This window comes from Panthera tigris, chromosome C2 (assembly GCF_018350195.1).
Source record: "Panthera tigris isolate Pti1 chromosome C2, P.tigris_Pti1_mat1.1, whole genome shotgun sequence".
Taxonomy (NCBI): domain Eukaryota; kingdom Metazoa; phylum Chordata; class Mammalia; order Carnivora; family Felidae; genus Panthera; species Panthera tigris.
In genome coordinates this window covers 42,105,847-42,121,288 of record NC_056668.1, presented here as the reverse complement: position 1 = coordinate 42,121,288, position 15,442 = coordinate 42,105,847, and the positions used below count along the sequence as shown (strand labels likewise).

Sequence of the window (15,442 nt, the reverse complement as noted above, 5' to 3'; positions counted from 1 at the left end):
CGTTTCTCCCAGGCGCGGAAGGCCCTCCCCAAGCACCGCCTTTCGCTTCTCCAATCAGCATTCGTCGGCCCGTGGTGCGGGCCGCTGAGTGGCTGAAGGGTCGGGCTCCCCTTCCCCCGGGACGGCGGGGGGCGGGGAGGTGGCGCTCGTAACTAGGCAACCGGAGCGTCCACAGATGAGTTGAAAAATCCCCGACAGATCTTGGGCAAGTCCTCTCTGTATACCCACACAAAATGTGTTGCCAGCCGAGGGTGTTGTTCCTCGTGTGTCTCTAACCCCAACTGAGATCCAGAGAGCTTACTTAGGTCTTGTGCGTGTTTTGTTTTGTTTTGTTTTGTTTTATCAAGCAGGACTGGGATCCTTTGGGACTCCGGTAGACTCTGACTGCACAACTGCAGAAACAATGCCCTGCGACAGTTATTATAAGTTAAGGACGAAGGGAAAACTCATTTGCTAACTATCCAATAACTCAGATGACAGTGACGTTTTAATCTCTATAATGTTTATTGCTGTTACAGAAAATGTAAAATGATATTGTGGGGGGTTATGATTTCAAAAGAAATAGTATGTTCATTGTAGGAAATGTGAAAAACACTGAAAAAAACATAAGATCAGAAAACAAGATCTCACATTCACCACCCAAAGATAACCAATATTAACATTTCAATATAGTTTCTAGGATTTTTAGAAAGTATTCGGTTGCTAGCTCTTTGGTTTCTGCGCGATGGAGATGATGATATGCTGTTTTTGTACTGTCTTATTTTATTTACAAAGGTATGTGATGTCTGCATTTGTTTTTATATTTTTTTGAAAAAGAAATGACAAGGGGCGCCTGGGTGGCTCAGTCGGTTAAGCGTCCAACTTCGGCTCAGGTCACAATCTCGCGGTCCGTGAGTTTGAGCCCCCTGTCGGGCTCTGTACTGACAGCTCAGAGCCTGGAGCCTGTTTCAGATTCTGTGTCTCCCTCCCTCTCTGACCCTCCCCCGTTCATGCTCTGTCTCTCTCTGTCTCAAAAATAAATAAACGTTTAAAAAAATTGAAAAAAAATGACAAGTACATTCCTGTAGGGGAAAAAAATGCATGCATGGTCTGTAGGAACCTGTGTGTCTATTCTGTTCCTACTTAAATAAATTTTTTAAAATCTTGGTAAGAGGAGAGAGGGCCCTGTAATGTCCAGCATATCCAGGGGAAAAATAATGGTTTGGGACTACAATAGATTTAGCTTTAAAATTGTTCTCTGTTCTTCACTCATTCATGTAACCCTAATTCAAACTCATATACATCTCTTACAGCTTGCTATCTCTGAACCCAAGCACCCCATCTGCCAAATGTCAATGACAATACCTACACTGTGGGGATGCTAAGATGATGAAATGAGAGAAATAAAGCTTAAGTGCAGTTTCTAACAAATAACAGATGGCAGATTTCGAAGTTGGTGTCGTTTGCCTAATAAACATTTATGGCACATGACCTCCCACCTCTTTCTCCAAATTGGTAGGATCTTGTTTAGTATTTTTATTGTCCTAACTTGATAACTTCAGTTTTGTTTCCAGTCACTGCAGGCTGCATGACCTCTACTGGTTTTCCTAAGTGAACCTGCCCTTCATGCCAGATGCTTCCTCTGCCTGGACTGTCCTATCCAGAAACAATAATACTTCTATTCTACAGTGCTAATGGGAAAGTTAGATTATACTTTCATGAATTTTCTTTTCTCACTGTTATCTGTTTCTTCTCATTTTCTAATATCTGAAGGTATCTACCTTATCTTGTCCAAGGTTAACCACTTTCCTGCAACTTTGACAAACATCACTTCTCAACTTTTCTGAAATCCTGTTCCTTTGATTATTTATTTTTTTAACATTTCGTTTATTACTTTTGAAACACAGTGAGAGAGCATGAGTGAGGGAGGGGCAAGGGTGGGGGAGACAGAATCCAAAGCAGGCTCCAGGCTCTGAGCTGTCAGCACAGAGCCTGACATGGGGCTCAAACTCACGAGCTGTGAGATCATGACCTGAGCCAAAGTCCAACGCTTAACCAACTGAGCCACCCACGTGCCCCTGATTATTTATTCTTGATCCAACATGTGAAATACATCCCTCCCCATTTTCTTTTCCTAGACCTTTGGCTATAATTTCCAGGTGGAGTAGGGGTAAGCTTCTGATGACTCTACTTTCACAATCTAACTTTTTAAACTGGTAGTTTACCACTAAAAGCTTAAAGCACTATTTTTTTTTTTCTGTTCCCTCTTTTTATCAATGTACTGTGATTGGGCTTCTGCTTCATCAAACTATGCAAAACACATTTTTAAATGTAACCTCTATCTTCCTAATTACCAAGTCAGTTCTCATTTTCTTTTTCATTACTTAATACATTTAATACAGTTAACTCTTTTAAAACTCTTTCCTCCTTTGGCTTTTCACAATTACATACTATTCTGGTTCTCTTCTGATCTCACTGGTCACTCTTCCTTCAGCTCCCAATATGTATTCTCCAGGATCTGACCTTATCCTTCTACTTTCCTTTTTTCCTTTTTTAATTTTTTTTTAACATTTATTTATCTTTGAGAGACAGAGAGAGACAGAGAGTGAGTGGGGGAGGAGCAGAGAGAGGGAGACATAGAATCTGAAGCAGGCTCCAGGAGCTGTCAGCACAGAGCCCGATGCAGGACTTGAACTCACTGACTGTGAGATCATGACCTGAGCCGAAGTCTGACGCTCAACCAACTGAGCCACCCAGGCGTTCCCTTCTACTTTTCTTTTCAAAAACATGTTCTCTTAAGGGTGCCTGGGTAGCTTAGTCAGTTAAGTGTCCAACTCTTGATCTCAGCTTAGGTCATGATCTCATGGTTCCTGAGATCTAGCCCCACATCTGGCTCTATGCTGACAGCGAGAAGCCTGCTTGGGATTCTCTCTCTCTGCCCCTCCCCTGTTCTTTCTGTCTCTCTCTCTCTCTCTCCGCCTCTTTCTCTCTCTCAGTAAACAAATAAAAAATAAAGAAAAACATGTTCTCTTGAAGAATCCAATTACTTACTTCTGTACCTGAAGGGACTTACCATGCAGGTGTTTCTTCAGGATTTCTGGAACTGTACTCAACACTCCCCCCCCCCCCCAAAATATACTCAACCTCAGCTCTACTTCTTGTCTTCCCTGAGAATGATACATTACCAAATATTTCTGGTGTCACATATAGATGGTCAGTTAGTCAACTAAATTGAGTACTCATTTTTCAATACCGTAAGTGGTTTAGTAGACATACGCACTGCATACTATTTTCAGTTTTCTTTTCCTTTTCCTTTTACAAGCATATACGATAGTTATTCCTACCCTTTAGAAGTCATGCAACTTGTTTTGTCCAGTGAAATGTGAGCGAAATGGTAATTGTGGGAGACTATGTTGTTAACTTTGAAGTACTATGAAACCCAAACAGCGTGGAATGCTGAGCCAACACATGGAAGATGTCTGCCTAGGAAGTCCTGCATTGAACTTCCTATAAGCAAGAAGTAAACACTTAATCACTTACCTTAAGCCACTGTATTTTCATGACTATTTCACCATAGTGTAATCTAGTGTATTCTTAATAATGAAAACCATCTTGCTGTCATGATTCTAGCTGAGACTCTTATTTCTTCTCCCAGAGATTATTTAGCAGCCTAAATGTTACTTGATTTCTTTTTCCAGCTTTATTGAGGGATAATTGACAAATAAAATTATAACATATTTGAAGTGTATAATACGATGATTTAATATATGTATACATGGTAAAATGATTCCTACAGTTAGCACATCCATCACCTTACATTGTTAACCTTTTTTTTTTTTGAGAACACATTTAAGATCTACTCCCATAGCAAATTTCAGTATATAATATAGTATAATTAACTATAGTCACCATGTTGCACATTGAATTCTCAGAACATATTCATCTTATAACTGAAAGTTTATATACCCTTTATCAGTGTTTCTCCGTTTCCTTACTCCTCAGCTCCTTTATTTCTATGAATTTTCTCTTTTTAAATTTTTTTTTAAAGGTTCTACATATAAGTGATTCTGTACAGTAGTTGTCTTTCTCTGTCTGGCTTATTTCACTTAGCATAATATCCCAAAAGCCATGTATAAATGTGAGATATCTACATCTATCTCTATCTCTATATCATATGTTTTCTTTATCCATTCATCCATTGATTAAACTTAGGTTGTGGTTTCCAAATCCTGGCTATTCTGAGAAATGCTGTAATGAATATGGGAATACAGTATCTCATGATAGTGATTTCAGGGGCGCCTGGTTGGCTGAGTTGCTTGAGTGTCCAAATCTTGGTTTCAGGGTGCGTTGGAGCCCAGGAGTGGGGAGCCCAGGATGGGGTGTGGGGCTCAGCGCTGGTGGTGAGGAGGCCACTTGGGATTCTCCCTCTCTCCCTCTCTCCTTGGCCACTCTTGGCGCTTGCGCTCCCTCTCTCTCTCTCTCTCAAAATAAATAAATACACTTTAAAATATCCTTACATTAACATTATGAAAACCCATTATTATCCCCTTTTACAGATGATACAACTGAGGCTTATAGAGGTTAAGCAATTTAAGTTACAGAACTAGTGATAGAAGTATTGAGATTTGAATCAGGCGTTTTAGTTCCAGATGCCCCCTTAAACATTACATAACATTTCAAATGTGTATGTCTAAGCACAAAAAGTAGGGGTTATATTGCAAAAAAAAAAACCAAAACGAGCTGTCTGAAGGTGATGGAATTGATATATTTCTCATTTCCTTCTCAAAACATATTTTTGCTATAGTTTTTTTCTTACATCATAAATGCAAAAACAAAATAAAAATGTAGATGATCAAAACTATCCCATTTGTTTCCATTCTCTCTCTTCTCTGTCGCCTTCCTGGAGTTACTCGCTTCTAGGCTTGATGAATGTCTTCATCCCCAACATCAGAGTGTCTCGGCATGATTTTTCCATCTTAGCTCGGATACCCTGTCCTCTGAGTCCTCAATGTTCCCCGGCCCCTGAGCCTCTCACCCTAGCTCGCTAGAGGTTTCCACTGCGTTTAACTTCCCTTCTCGGGCAAGTTCACATTGCGGAGACTGGGAACGAAACGCAGGAGCTCGGGAGCGGGCGAGGAAGGTGTCTCCACCGTGTTTACTAGGCCTCCAACACTCTCCCGGAGCCCTGCCCCCCAGCGTCGAAAAGCTTCCTGGAAAAGTCCTCGTTATCACTTCCCCTCTCGGGCTGGGGGCTGGGAGCGGGCGGTCCCCCCGCCCCCGGCTCCCGCTGTTCCACCGGAGCGCTCGCTCGCAGGCGCCGCCGCGCCGCAGTCCTCGGAGAGCGGCGCCCCGGCTCGCAGGTCCCCGCCGCGCCGCGCCACGGTCCGCGTCCCCGCCCGCGCCTCCGCCCGCTCCGCGATGAGGGTCCTGGGTGGGCGCTGTGGGGCGCTGCTGGCGTGCCTCGTGCTAGTGCTCCCCGTCTCCGAGGCAAACTGTGAGTAAGCAATAGCGTCCTGTCTTCTCTCCCCAGCAGCGCCCTCTGAACCGGGAGCCCTGTCGATAGGATTTTCTCGTCTGGGGCTGCAGCCTGCTAGAAAGTTTCCAGTAAGTCCCGACAATCTCCGGGCTGATGGAGGCAGCCGGGGATCTAGCGGGCAGTGTAATGGTGGGGCAGGGGCGATATTGCCCTGCTCTGGGAGTCAAGCGCTGCCTACAGGACAGATTCAAGAACCCGGGTGACACTAAATATCAGTGAAGGAATTACAACACCTACCCACTGGCCCTCAACAGCTGAAGTTCCCAGTCAGAAGACAGGGATGAGCACCTTCCAGTATAACAATAGGGGGGAAAGGGCAACCTACTATATTTTATACCCTTTGTACAAGTGGCTGTCCCCAGGCAGCACCCCTTGTTGCAATTTACCTCCCTTTTGCAATTTCTGGACTTTGAGCTTGGTTTGCTTATCTCAACATTGACAAAACAATTGTTTTAGGATCACTGCTGGTTTGCATGGCAGTAGGCAGATGTCATTTTCTAACCTTGAAATCAAAAGGACTGTTAAATGTTGTGTTTCTCGGATCATTTTGTACTATTTTTGACACTGTCACTGATCTGAGGTCATGGCATGAATTCTTTGTACTTTATTTTTGTATTTCCAGTTCTTTATGTTCCCACGGGTGGATTCAAGGCAGGATATTGAGTTTTCTCTGTAAAGTATATAAGGAATATTGAGGCATTTAGTACATTTTGATTGCCTGTTAATTTGTTTTCTAAAGTTTAAGCATGCTCCCTGATTAAAAATGCTTACTTGTGCTACATTTTATTCTCAGGAAATGGCATGGGAGAGATAAACTTTGAATTGCAAAAACGTTTAGGCTGCTTCAAGCTCCTGTGGAAACTTTTCAAAGATGGTAATTTTAGGAGAATTCAGTAGGAATTTACTAATATTCCACTAGTTTGTATCAGTTACTGATCAGGATGAATGAGGTATTTTAAAATTCTAGTTTACAGGTTAAAACATCATCTGTTGATTTTATATTAAAGAGCTACAATAGCAGCATTTCTATTCAAACCACTGTCATTAAGCCTATATGTAGACCACATGTATGAATTTATGATTTATATGGTTCATTAGAACAATCAAATATTTGCCTGGTAACCAGAAAGAGGCAAAAGTATCTTCCAACATTCACTCCTTGTCATCACAAACCCTTTCTTTCTGTAGAGATTGTTACATTTTCATTGAATCTAGACAGAGTTAAAAATGATGTGAATGTCTGTATGTATTACACACAGGTAATCAAACCATATATATGAAGAGATGCACTTGTTATATACAAACCCTGATAGAATAGAGAAATTAATTGTACGAATACATCACATAAAGAATAGTTGGCCTTATATTGCCTTTATTTTTAATAAATATGAATAGTTTCATTGGATTAAAAATAATCTCTGGTTAACTGATGAGGAAACCAAGATACAGCTGGAATGTTTTTACTCCCTAAGATTTTAAATTTGAGATAGAATTAGAACTCTAAATATTTGATTTATAATTCATTGGTTAGTCCATAGAGATATAGTTGCTATTTCAAGAAAAAGGTTTACAAATCACGGTTTTAGTTTTGAGAGTTGTTAGAATTGTCCAGTTCAACATCTTTCTTTTAACAAGAATTGGTCAGAGATGTTAACTGAATTTGCAGACATTTGTATATACGAAAGATTTTTAATATCTCTTATATTTAGAATAAATATGAGAGAGAGAGACAGAAAAGGAGAGACAGATTTAAAATATATACTGTATACATATTTCATCATTTGCCACTAAGAATTGTGGTGAAGAGAAATAGGAGAAAAGAGATCTTCTCTGACTAGTTTGGCCCTATCCAGAGTTCCTCTTGTAGGTGGATATAGTGAGTGTACTCTTAACATTACTGACTCATATTTTTCTTCTCCTTTTCACTCTCTTCTCTCCCTAACTATTCCATTCACTGTTTACCTGTATTCTCTTATATTCCCTTTATTTCAGAGTTCAAAATGTTGCACTGATGGAGAGACATTTTTAAGGTTGGGGTGAGTTAGAGACAATTTCTGCTACAACCACCACAATACCCTTTGCCACATTCTCTTATCATCAATTCTATGCCAGGTTACATAAGTACTGCTTCATAATAGACCTTTTCTGTCCACGTTCAATATCCTCTTCACACCTAAATGATCTGTATTTAAATTTTCGACATATTATGAGAAAAAAATGAGAAGCTTGATAACACAGATATCAATATTCTTTAGGTACAAGCAACAGTAATGAACTCTTGCTAACTAATGCAGAAAGAAAGAAAGAAAGAAAGAAAGAAAGAAAGAAAGAAAGAAAGAAAGAGAAAAAACGAAAGAGAAAGAATGAAAGAACAAAAAAGGAATGAAAGAAAGAGAAAGAAAGGAAGGAAGGAAGGAAGGAAGGAAGGAAGGAAGGAAGGAAGGAAGGAAGAGCAAGCTGAGTGAATTTATTGGAAGACTACTGAATGGCATGGTGAATAACTCGGCCTACAGAAGCCAGGAACTTGGGCATTTCTGTGATCTATACAGTGGGAACTCATGCACTCACTGTTAGGAGCTGCCATCAGATGACTGGGTTCTAACTGCCTTCTAGTCCTGGGTGTCCCCGCTCATGATCAAAATTCCTAGGAGAGAGAGCTTGATCGTTTTGGAGAGTCCTGTGACTGACAGGTCACTAGAATCAGGTGAAGTGCCCTGACAGCTCCAGCGAAGGGATGCGTCCTGCAAAGGAAGCAGAAACAAGAGAAGTCTACACATTCTAATTGGTTGTACAACATTCACATATGCCCTTCTTTCCATAAACACCATTTGCAAATATTTCAAGTATAATGCAGATATTTTTCATATAATGCAAATAACTAAGGTACAGCAGAAAGGACCTCCTTCTTAGAAGATTCCAGTCACCACATCCAAAGAGGGAGGCTCAAGGCTACCATTTCCTAGTTTAGGGGATCATTGAGTGATGTGTCTGCCTCCTCTCATGTCAATGTGCTATGCCTTGTGGATAAAATGGTACATTGTAGTGTACCAATACTATAATAATAATAACAACAACAATAATAATATAACAATAATAATCAAAAGACAGCGAGGGAATACAAGTACTGACTTTAGGGTGAACTGTCTTTCTTTCTTTTGAGCTGGACCTGGTATTTATGACCTCCTCCTTCACTACCCAATTCGACTTGTCTCTTGCTTTCAGGTAGTTCCCTTATGTTTGATTTTTTTGTCTGCTCTCTGAGATGAACCACACCCTTATTCAGGAAGAATCTGAGCCTTGTTCTAGCTGTGGTCGGTTGTATCCGTCTCTTTGACAATTTCTATTGTGCATAATAGTCATCTTGAGGGAGCAGCACTCCTTCTAGCCTTGATTTATATGTGGCAACATCACTCTTTTGCCTTGATTATTGTCATACCAGCACAATCTTCTTAATTTTTTTTTCAACAGGAATAAGGAACTTGAAATGGCTACATAACAGTCTCAGCTTCTAATTCAGTGAAAATATATTAAGTCCCATGGTGAATGCATTTCTTCTTGGTTTACCAATTTTGAGATGAACAAGGGAAGAAAGCAAAAACACTGGGAATGGGTCATTGAATTAATTTCTTAGGCTGCTGTAACAAAGTACCACAAACTGGGTGGCTTAAACAACAGAATTTATTGTCTCACAGTTCCAGAAACTAGAGGTCTGAGATTAAGGTGTCAGCAGGATTGATTCCTTCTGGGAGCTGTGAGGGAGAATCTGTTTCATGCCTCTCTCCTGGCTTCTGGTAGCCTCAGACATCTCTTGGTTTATCGATGGCATTTTCCCTATGTCTTCACATCATTTTTCCTCTGCATGAGTGGTTCCATTGCAAATTCCCCCTTTTGATAAAGACATCAATCATATTGGGTTAGAGTTGACTCTTATGACCTTGTCTTAACTTGATCATCTGCAAAACTGCTTTTTCCAAATAAGGTCATATTTGTAAGTAGTGGGGGATTAGGTCATTACCATCTTTATAGGGGGCACCTTTCAATCCATGACAGTCAGTAAGCATCATATCATGACAACTACTTCTTCCCTTTCTACCTTTATTCCTGACCTGTGCATTTTAGCTTTAGGGGGAAAAAGCACTAAATTTTATGATGTCTAGTACAAAACATGTACCACATTTTTTTAAGTAAGCTCTATGCCCAATGTGGGTCTCAAACTCACAGCCCCAAGATCAAGAGTCGCTGACTCTACCGACTGAGCCAGCGAGGGGCCCCCAAAACATACCACATCTTTTAACCACATTTTGGAAGATAGTGTTGTGTCTGAAAAGGCAGTAACAGAACCTTCAATAATTGGTCAGTCCATCATGCTATAAGGCTAGCTCCTTTCAGGTATTAGGGTACACAGTAGGACCCATGAACACCATAATCAACATCCTATTGATGTATTTCCTTAACCGTGGAGTTAATTCTTTCGTTAGAGGTAAAGTTGTGTGGTTAGCATAAAGCATTAAGTAAGCCTAACAACAGTGATACCGATAGAAAAACTAAATCTAAATACAGAATAAATATCTCTGTGTCTGGGAACAGTGTGCTGCTCCTGCATGATAAAAGAGCCCTAATTAATCAACCATTCACCAGGTATCTGATTGGATTTTGCAATGCGTCTAATCTCTAACAGCAGAAGGAATGGTAATTTTGCCGGCAAATGTGGTGTCTTTTAGTAGTAAGAGCCTAGTAGATCTGAGGGAGGAAAAATCTGTATAGCTGAGTCAATACGTAGTCTCCATCCTTGCCACCTGGTATGTGTATCGAACAACAGTAGACCCAGTGACACAGCAAGTGATAACCCGAGATAGCCTTAGCACCAAAGGTACCCACGGACTTGTATATTTGGCCTTCGTGGCATTTTAAAGATCAGGAAATTTCATCTAAAAAGTTTGTGTTATGACTTCTCTTGAAAAACAACTAAAGGGGGAGCAGCCACCTGGGTGGTTCAGGTTATGATACTGTGGTTCATGGGTTCAAGACCCACATCCCCCTCTGTGCTGACAGCTCAGGGTCTGGAGCCTGCTTCAGATTCTGTGTCTCCCTCTCTCTTTGCCCCTCCCCTGCTTGTGCTCTGTCTTTCTCTGTCAAAAATAAACATTAAAAAAAAAAAATTAAAAAGAAAAAAAAGGAAAGCAAATAAAGGAAGATCTGGTCATACTGGACACACATTCAAAGCTGCCTTCTTGAGATAGAATATACTCTATCCAGTTAACCACAATTCTAAGCATCCCCTGTCATCTCTCATTAAATTCTCTTCTCTTATTTATGGTATCTATCTAAAACTTGTAGATTTCTGAGTTTGTGACCCTTGTACTAGATTGCCTTGGAAAGGAACACAACTGACAATCCTTAAGTGGATCATTCTATCCCCTCTTATTATTAAGAACTTCTCTGGTGTGGTGCTATGTTGTGAGTATTCAACTGGAAAAGAAATACTCTCAGCTCTGGGCAATTCTTTCCAAACTTCCTTGTCTCTAGCTAGACCTGATATCTAGCTCTTTTTAGGTCTCTGAACAACTAAGCAGACCATTTACAACCATTTAGGAAGCAGAATAGATCCTGATCTCATTCCAAGCAAAGTGGACAATGAGAAATACTGCTTATATGTCTGCCCATTGTGAGGTTTTTGTTTCTCCAGAAATTCTGTTTCTCCTCAGGATTCTATTTCAGCCGCAGGGAGGCTGTAGTTTGTTTATTTGTTCATTGTAAGCTGTATCTTCATAGCAGATCTACCTCTTGCTCATATTGGTACATTACAAAGAAGTATCTGTAAACTAGATATTTCATCTTCCGTGGGTTGATTTGCATCTTCAGTAGGTTGGTCATGGGCTTTCCCTCCTAAGGCTGTAAAGGGAGCTTACAGGAGGACTTCTTCAAGTTAGAAAAGTGAGCAACCTGCTCAGGCCACATAGTTTTGCCTTTAGTTCCATCTTGTTTATACCATTTGAACATGTCACAGTTGAACTGCCGTCATAACTAAATTTCTGGCTAGACGGAAAAGGTAGCAGCCAGTTCACGATGAGCTATTTAAATCACATGGTCACCAGGTATCCTGTGGTCAGATTTGCAGATTTCACTGAGGTCCAAAAGGATGCCAGGAACAGTTTGTCAAGGGTAGACTAGTTACTTGCAGAAAGAAATGTGACTTGCTCTCTAATCGGAAGGACCTCTACGGAAATTCTTCTTTTGGGACTTGCTATGGTACCCGGTATAGGACCAAAGTACCCTGCCATCCTATGGACAGTTTGACACAATTGGGTCTGATGGGTCACTGGCTAGTCTGACTGACAGACTGCTTGAATTGAACTTTGAAATACGTAGAGAGCATTTTCTTATTCTGGTTCCCATCTACATCTGGCACCTTTTGGATTCATAGGGTAAACAGATCAGAATAGAAACACCTAAAAATGGAATATGCCTCAAAAATGAGGGGTCCACAAATATGTATTCTTCCACCTTAGTGTTGGACACCTAGGTTTATAAAAGGTTGTCTCTCACTTTGGACAGTAATATTCTAGCATGACCAAACTGTTGCTGAAAATAGTTCAGTGCTCTCAGGGGAATGGATCAGTTTGGAGTTTGAGTTTTATTGGACACAATAGGTAGTTTTAGGTAGTTTTAGTACACAATTCCCATAATCGACTGACCCCCGTAAGCTTCAGTTCTAATGAGAAACCTTAGATTTTAGATGCTTTGCTTCCCTAAAGGCCAATATCTAATAATCACTAAAGGTTTTTGGGATCTTTTCCCTTAGTGCAGTTACCCAATAAAGTTAACTTGCTTTGGAGAGAACAAGGAGAAAAGTTCACAGTATACAGGAGGGTTCTTCAAGGGCATCTCTCCTCTCCTCCATTCGAGAGGTTCTGGATCCATCAACTGACTCAAGATTGGTGATTCAGGAGACGTGGCGATTTCTTTGTATTGTGACTGAAGTACAGCCTCTGTTTGCTAACCCACTGAGTTTTTGGATAAAAAAAACCCAGTGAAGAACTTTGTGGGTTGTCTTCCCATCCATTCGAGGAGGATCTTCACCTGTTAATTCTTTCTCCAACATTCAATCACTACAACACCTTGACTTTGATTCGTGTGAATATGGGCTGCCACCTAAGCTCAGCCACCCACCCCCCAGGTTCTTCCCATTCCACCTGAGATCTGGGAGCCCATTTCTATTGCAACCTCTCCTACCAGCATTTCTGATCCAGGGAGAACAGCCAGTAAAATCCCTTTTAGAAGGCCCAGTGGGTTCCTTAATAATTATTTCTGTGATAATCTTGAAAATGCCTTCTTTTATTTCATACTGGGAGGTGGGATGGGTAAGTGAGGAAGTGAATAGGTAGGAACAATGTGACAGATTCAAGCCAGAATGTCTGTCTCCTAGCCTTTGTGAATTCTTGCTTTAATACTATGCCAAGGAATGTCTGGATTTTCAGTCATTTTAGGGTGCGCCGAGGTTTTGTCTAGGATGGCATTAGCCAACCAAGCCACTGTTGGAACTGAAACTGGTGGCCCTAGCTAGCACATGGGATGGAATCAGCAATATTAACACATTCAGCCTGATGGAAAATTACACGTGCCTTTTGTATTGGTTTTCTATTGTTGTATAACAAATTACCGCAAACGTGGCATCTTGAGACAGCACAATTTATTATCTTGTAGTCCAGGCTCAAGTCCAGGGACCTGCTCAGGGTCTCATAAAGCTAAAATCAAGGGGTCCACCAGGGCTGAGATCTCATTTGAAGCGTCTTCTTCCAAGTGCACTGATCTCTCCAATGAGAGGAAGGAGAAGGGAGAGCAGTGTAGGAGGTGGACTTGCGTGCTGAAGTGACAAAACTCACTTCTGCTTATAGTTCTGTTAGTTCCAACCCAAGGAAGCACATGGAATATTTGGTCAGCATTGTTTCTGTTACAAATTCTTTCCTCTAAGGTTAAGATTACTATTTCTTCCTCTAAGAGAAACACAAATACTTACTGCTTATTTTACCTTTGGTAATATACTTACAAAGTGTGAGGTTGTAATAACTACTTGTTAAATAGGGAGGGCATAATTAACTGTGCCCAATAGACCTAAGCTGGGGACATACTATGATGACAGTGAGTTGGTGGTTAATGTAGCAAGGTGAAAAAAAATAGGGTAATAGGTGATACTGAAATTATTTCTTGTGAGAACTGTTACTATTTTAGATTGAAAAGTGGCTTTAGGTTTAGAAAGTGAAGTCCTGAACACATGATCTATAGCTTTGCTGTTCTAGAATAGTTCATGAACCAGTAGTGGGAGCATTACCTGTGAGCTTATTAGAAATGAAGCCTCTCTGGCCCCACCCCAGACCTACCAATTCAGAATATGCATTTTAAGAAGATTCCAGGTAACTCCTATGCACGTTTAAAATTTGAATCATGTTTGGTCTATAAGGAGATAGCAGAAAAGAGTGATCAATGGTTTTGCATAAGAAGTGAGCAGAAATTTACAGGGGTGGCAGTAGGGGATAGCAGTAGGAGGCAACGAGGGATACAGAAGGGGAGAGGATGTCAGAGAAGGGAGAAAAGAAGCGAGCACAAGGCAAGAGAATGCAGCTTGTGAAAAGGTCTCCAGGAAGAAATTATTAGATGTGAGATGGACAGAGGACCTTTAGGAACTGGCTTTTTTTTTTTTTTTTTTTTTGAGACTCAACTTTAAATTGCAAAAATTGCTTTAATGTAAACCATAGCCCTTCGTACCTTCCCCCTGCCACCTACCCCCAGTGTTTCTTCACAAGAGGTTATTTCCGCATTTAAGTTGGTTAAGAACCAAGAGAAGAGTTCCATAAGATGCAACGGAGTTGAACAGTTTACTGAAAGCTAACACACTGAGTGAGTAGTGACTCATGAGAACCTCAGCTACAAAAGAATGCAGAAGTCTTAAGAGACGTTTTATCAGGTAAGTGATTGGGGTTTTGGTCACCAGTCAGTGAATCAAATAGCGCAAGATGGAGGCACCTGGGTGGGTCAGTTGGTTAAGCATCCAACCCTTGGTTTCAGCTCAGGTCATGAGCTCGTAGTTGGTGAGTTCAAGCCCTGCATCAGGCTCTGCTCTGTGAGTGGGGAGCCTGCTTGCGATTCTCCCTCTCTCCCTCTTTTTCTCTGGCCTTCCCCCGCTTGTTCTTGCTCTCTCTCTCTCTCTCTCAAAACAGATAAATACACTTAAAAAAAAAGGTCAAGTTGGTATGTGACATTAGCAAAACTCAAGCTATTTTTAAATTGTTAAGCTTTGATTGGGGGTAAATGTTTTGTTAACACTAAAAGAAAAAACTCACCTTGGTGATGCAAAAACAGATAGTAGTCTTGACTCTTTTTTCTATTAAGTGAAGCAAATCCTTTTTACCTAAATATTCCTATTTTATTGTACATATATTTGGGAAATACATAAGTAAATAATTATAATAATATTAATTAATTAACAATATTAATAATTCATTAATTTTAGACAAGAAAATACTGTGCACACAGAATATTGGAAGAAAATGGATAACATTTTAATAGTGAGTGTCTTTAGAGAGTAGAGGCATGATGCTTTTTTTTTTCTTTTCAAATTTTTATTTAAATTCTAGGTAGTTAACATACAGTGCAACATTGGTTCCAGGAGCAGAATTCAGTGATTCATCATTTACATACAATACTCAGTGGGAGTTATGATGCTTTTTATTCCTTGTTTACCTTTTTGTTTTTATTTTATTTTTTTTATTTTTTTTCCCCTGGGTCAATCTAATTTAAGTTTTTTAACCTTTTTTTTTTTAATATATGAAATTTATTGTCAAATTGGTTTCCATACCTTTTTGTTTTTAATAACTATAATAAATTGTGTTATTACTCTAGTATAGGAAACAACCTCATATAAGAGTTTTG

At 40.3% G+C, this 15,442-nt stretch overlaps 1 protein-coding gene across 5 annotated transcripts in view; it reads left to right on the top strand.

Moving 5' to 3' along the window:
* Positions 1-188: 188 nt before the first annotated feature.
* The window catches only part of PROS1 (protein S), a 74,292-nt gene continuing 59,038 nt past the window's right edge, over positions 189-15,442 (top strand). Inside the window, exon 1 of one of the 5 annotated variants that reach the window (XM_042999112.1) lies at positions 189-205. Coding sequence is in view for 1 of the 5 variants with exons in the window: in XM_042999109.1 (XP_042855043.1) it covers positions 5,398-5,473 (76 nt within the window). In the remaining 4 variants the exon portion in view is untranslated. Of the gene's footprint in view, positions 206-239; positions 311-5,247; positions 5,474-14,331; positions 14,478-15,442 lie in introns of those variants that run through there. The other 4 variants (XM_042999113.1, XM_042999110.1, XM_042999109.1 and 1 more) reach the window with 4 other exon arrangements.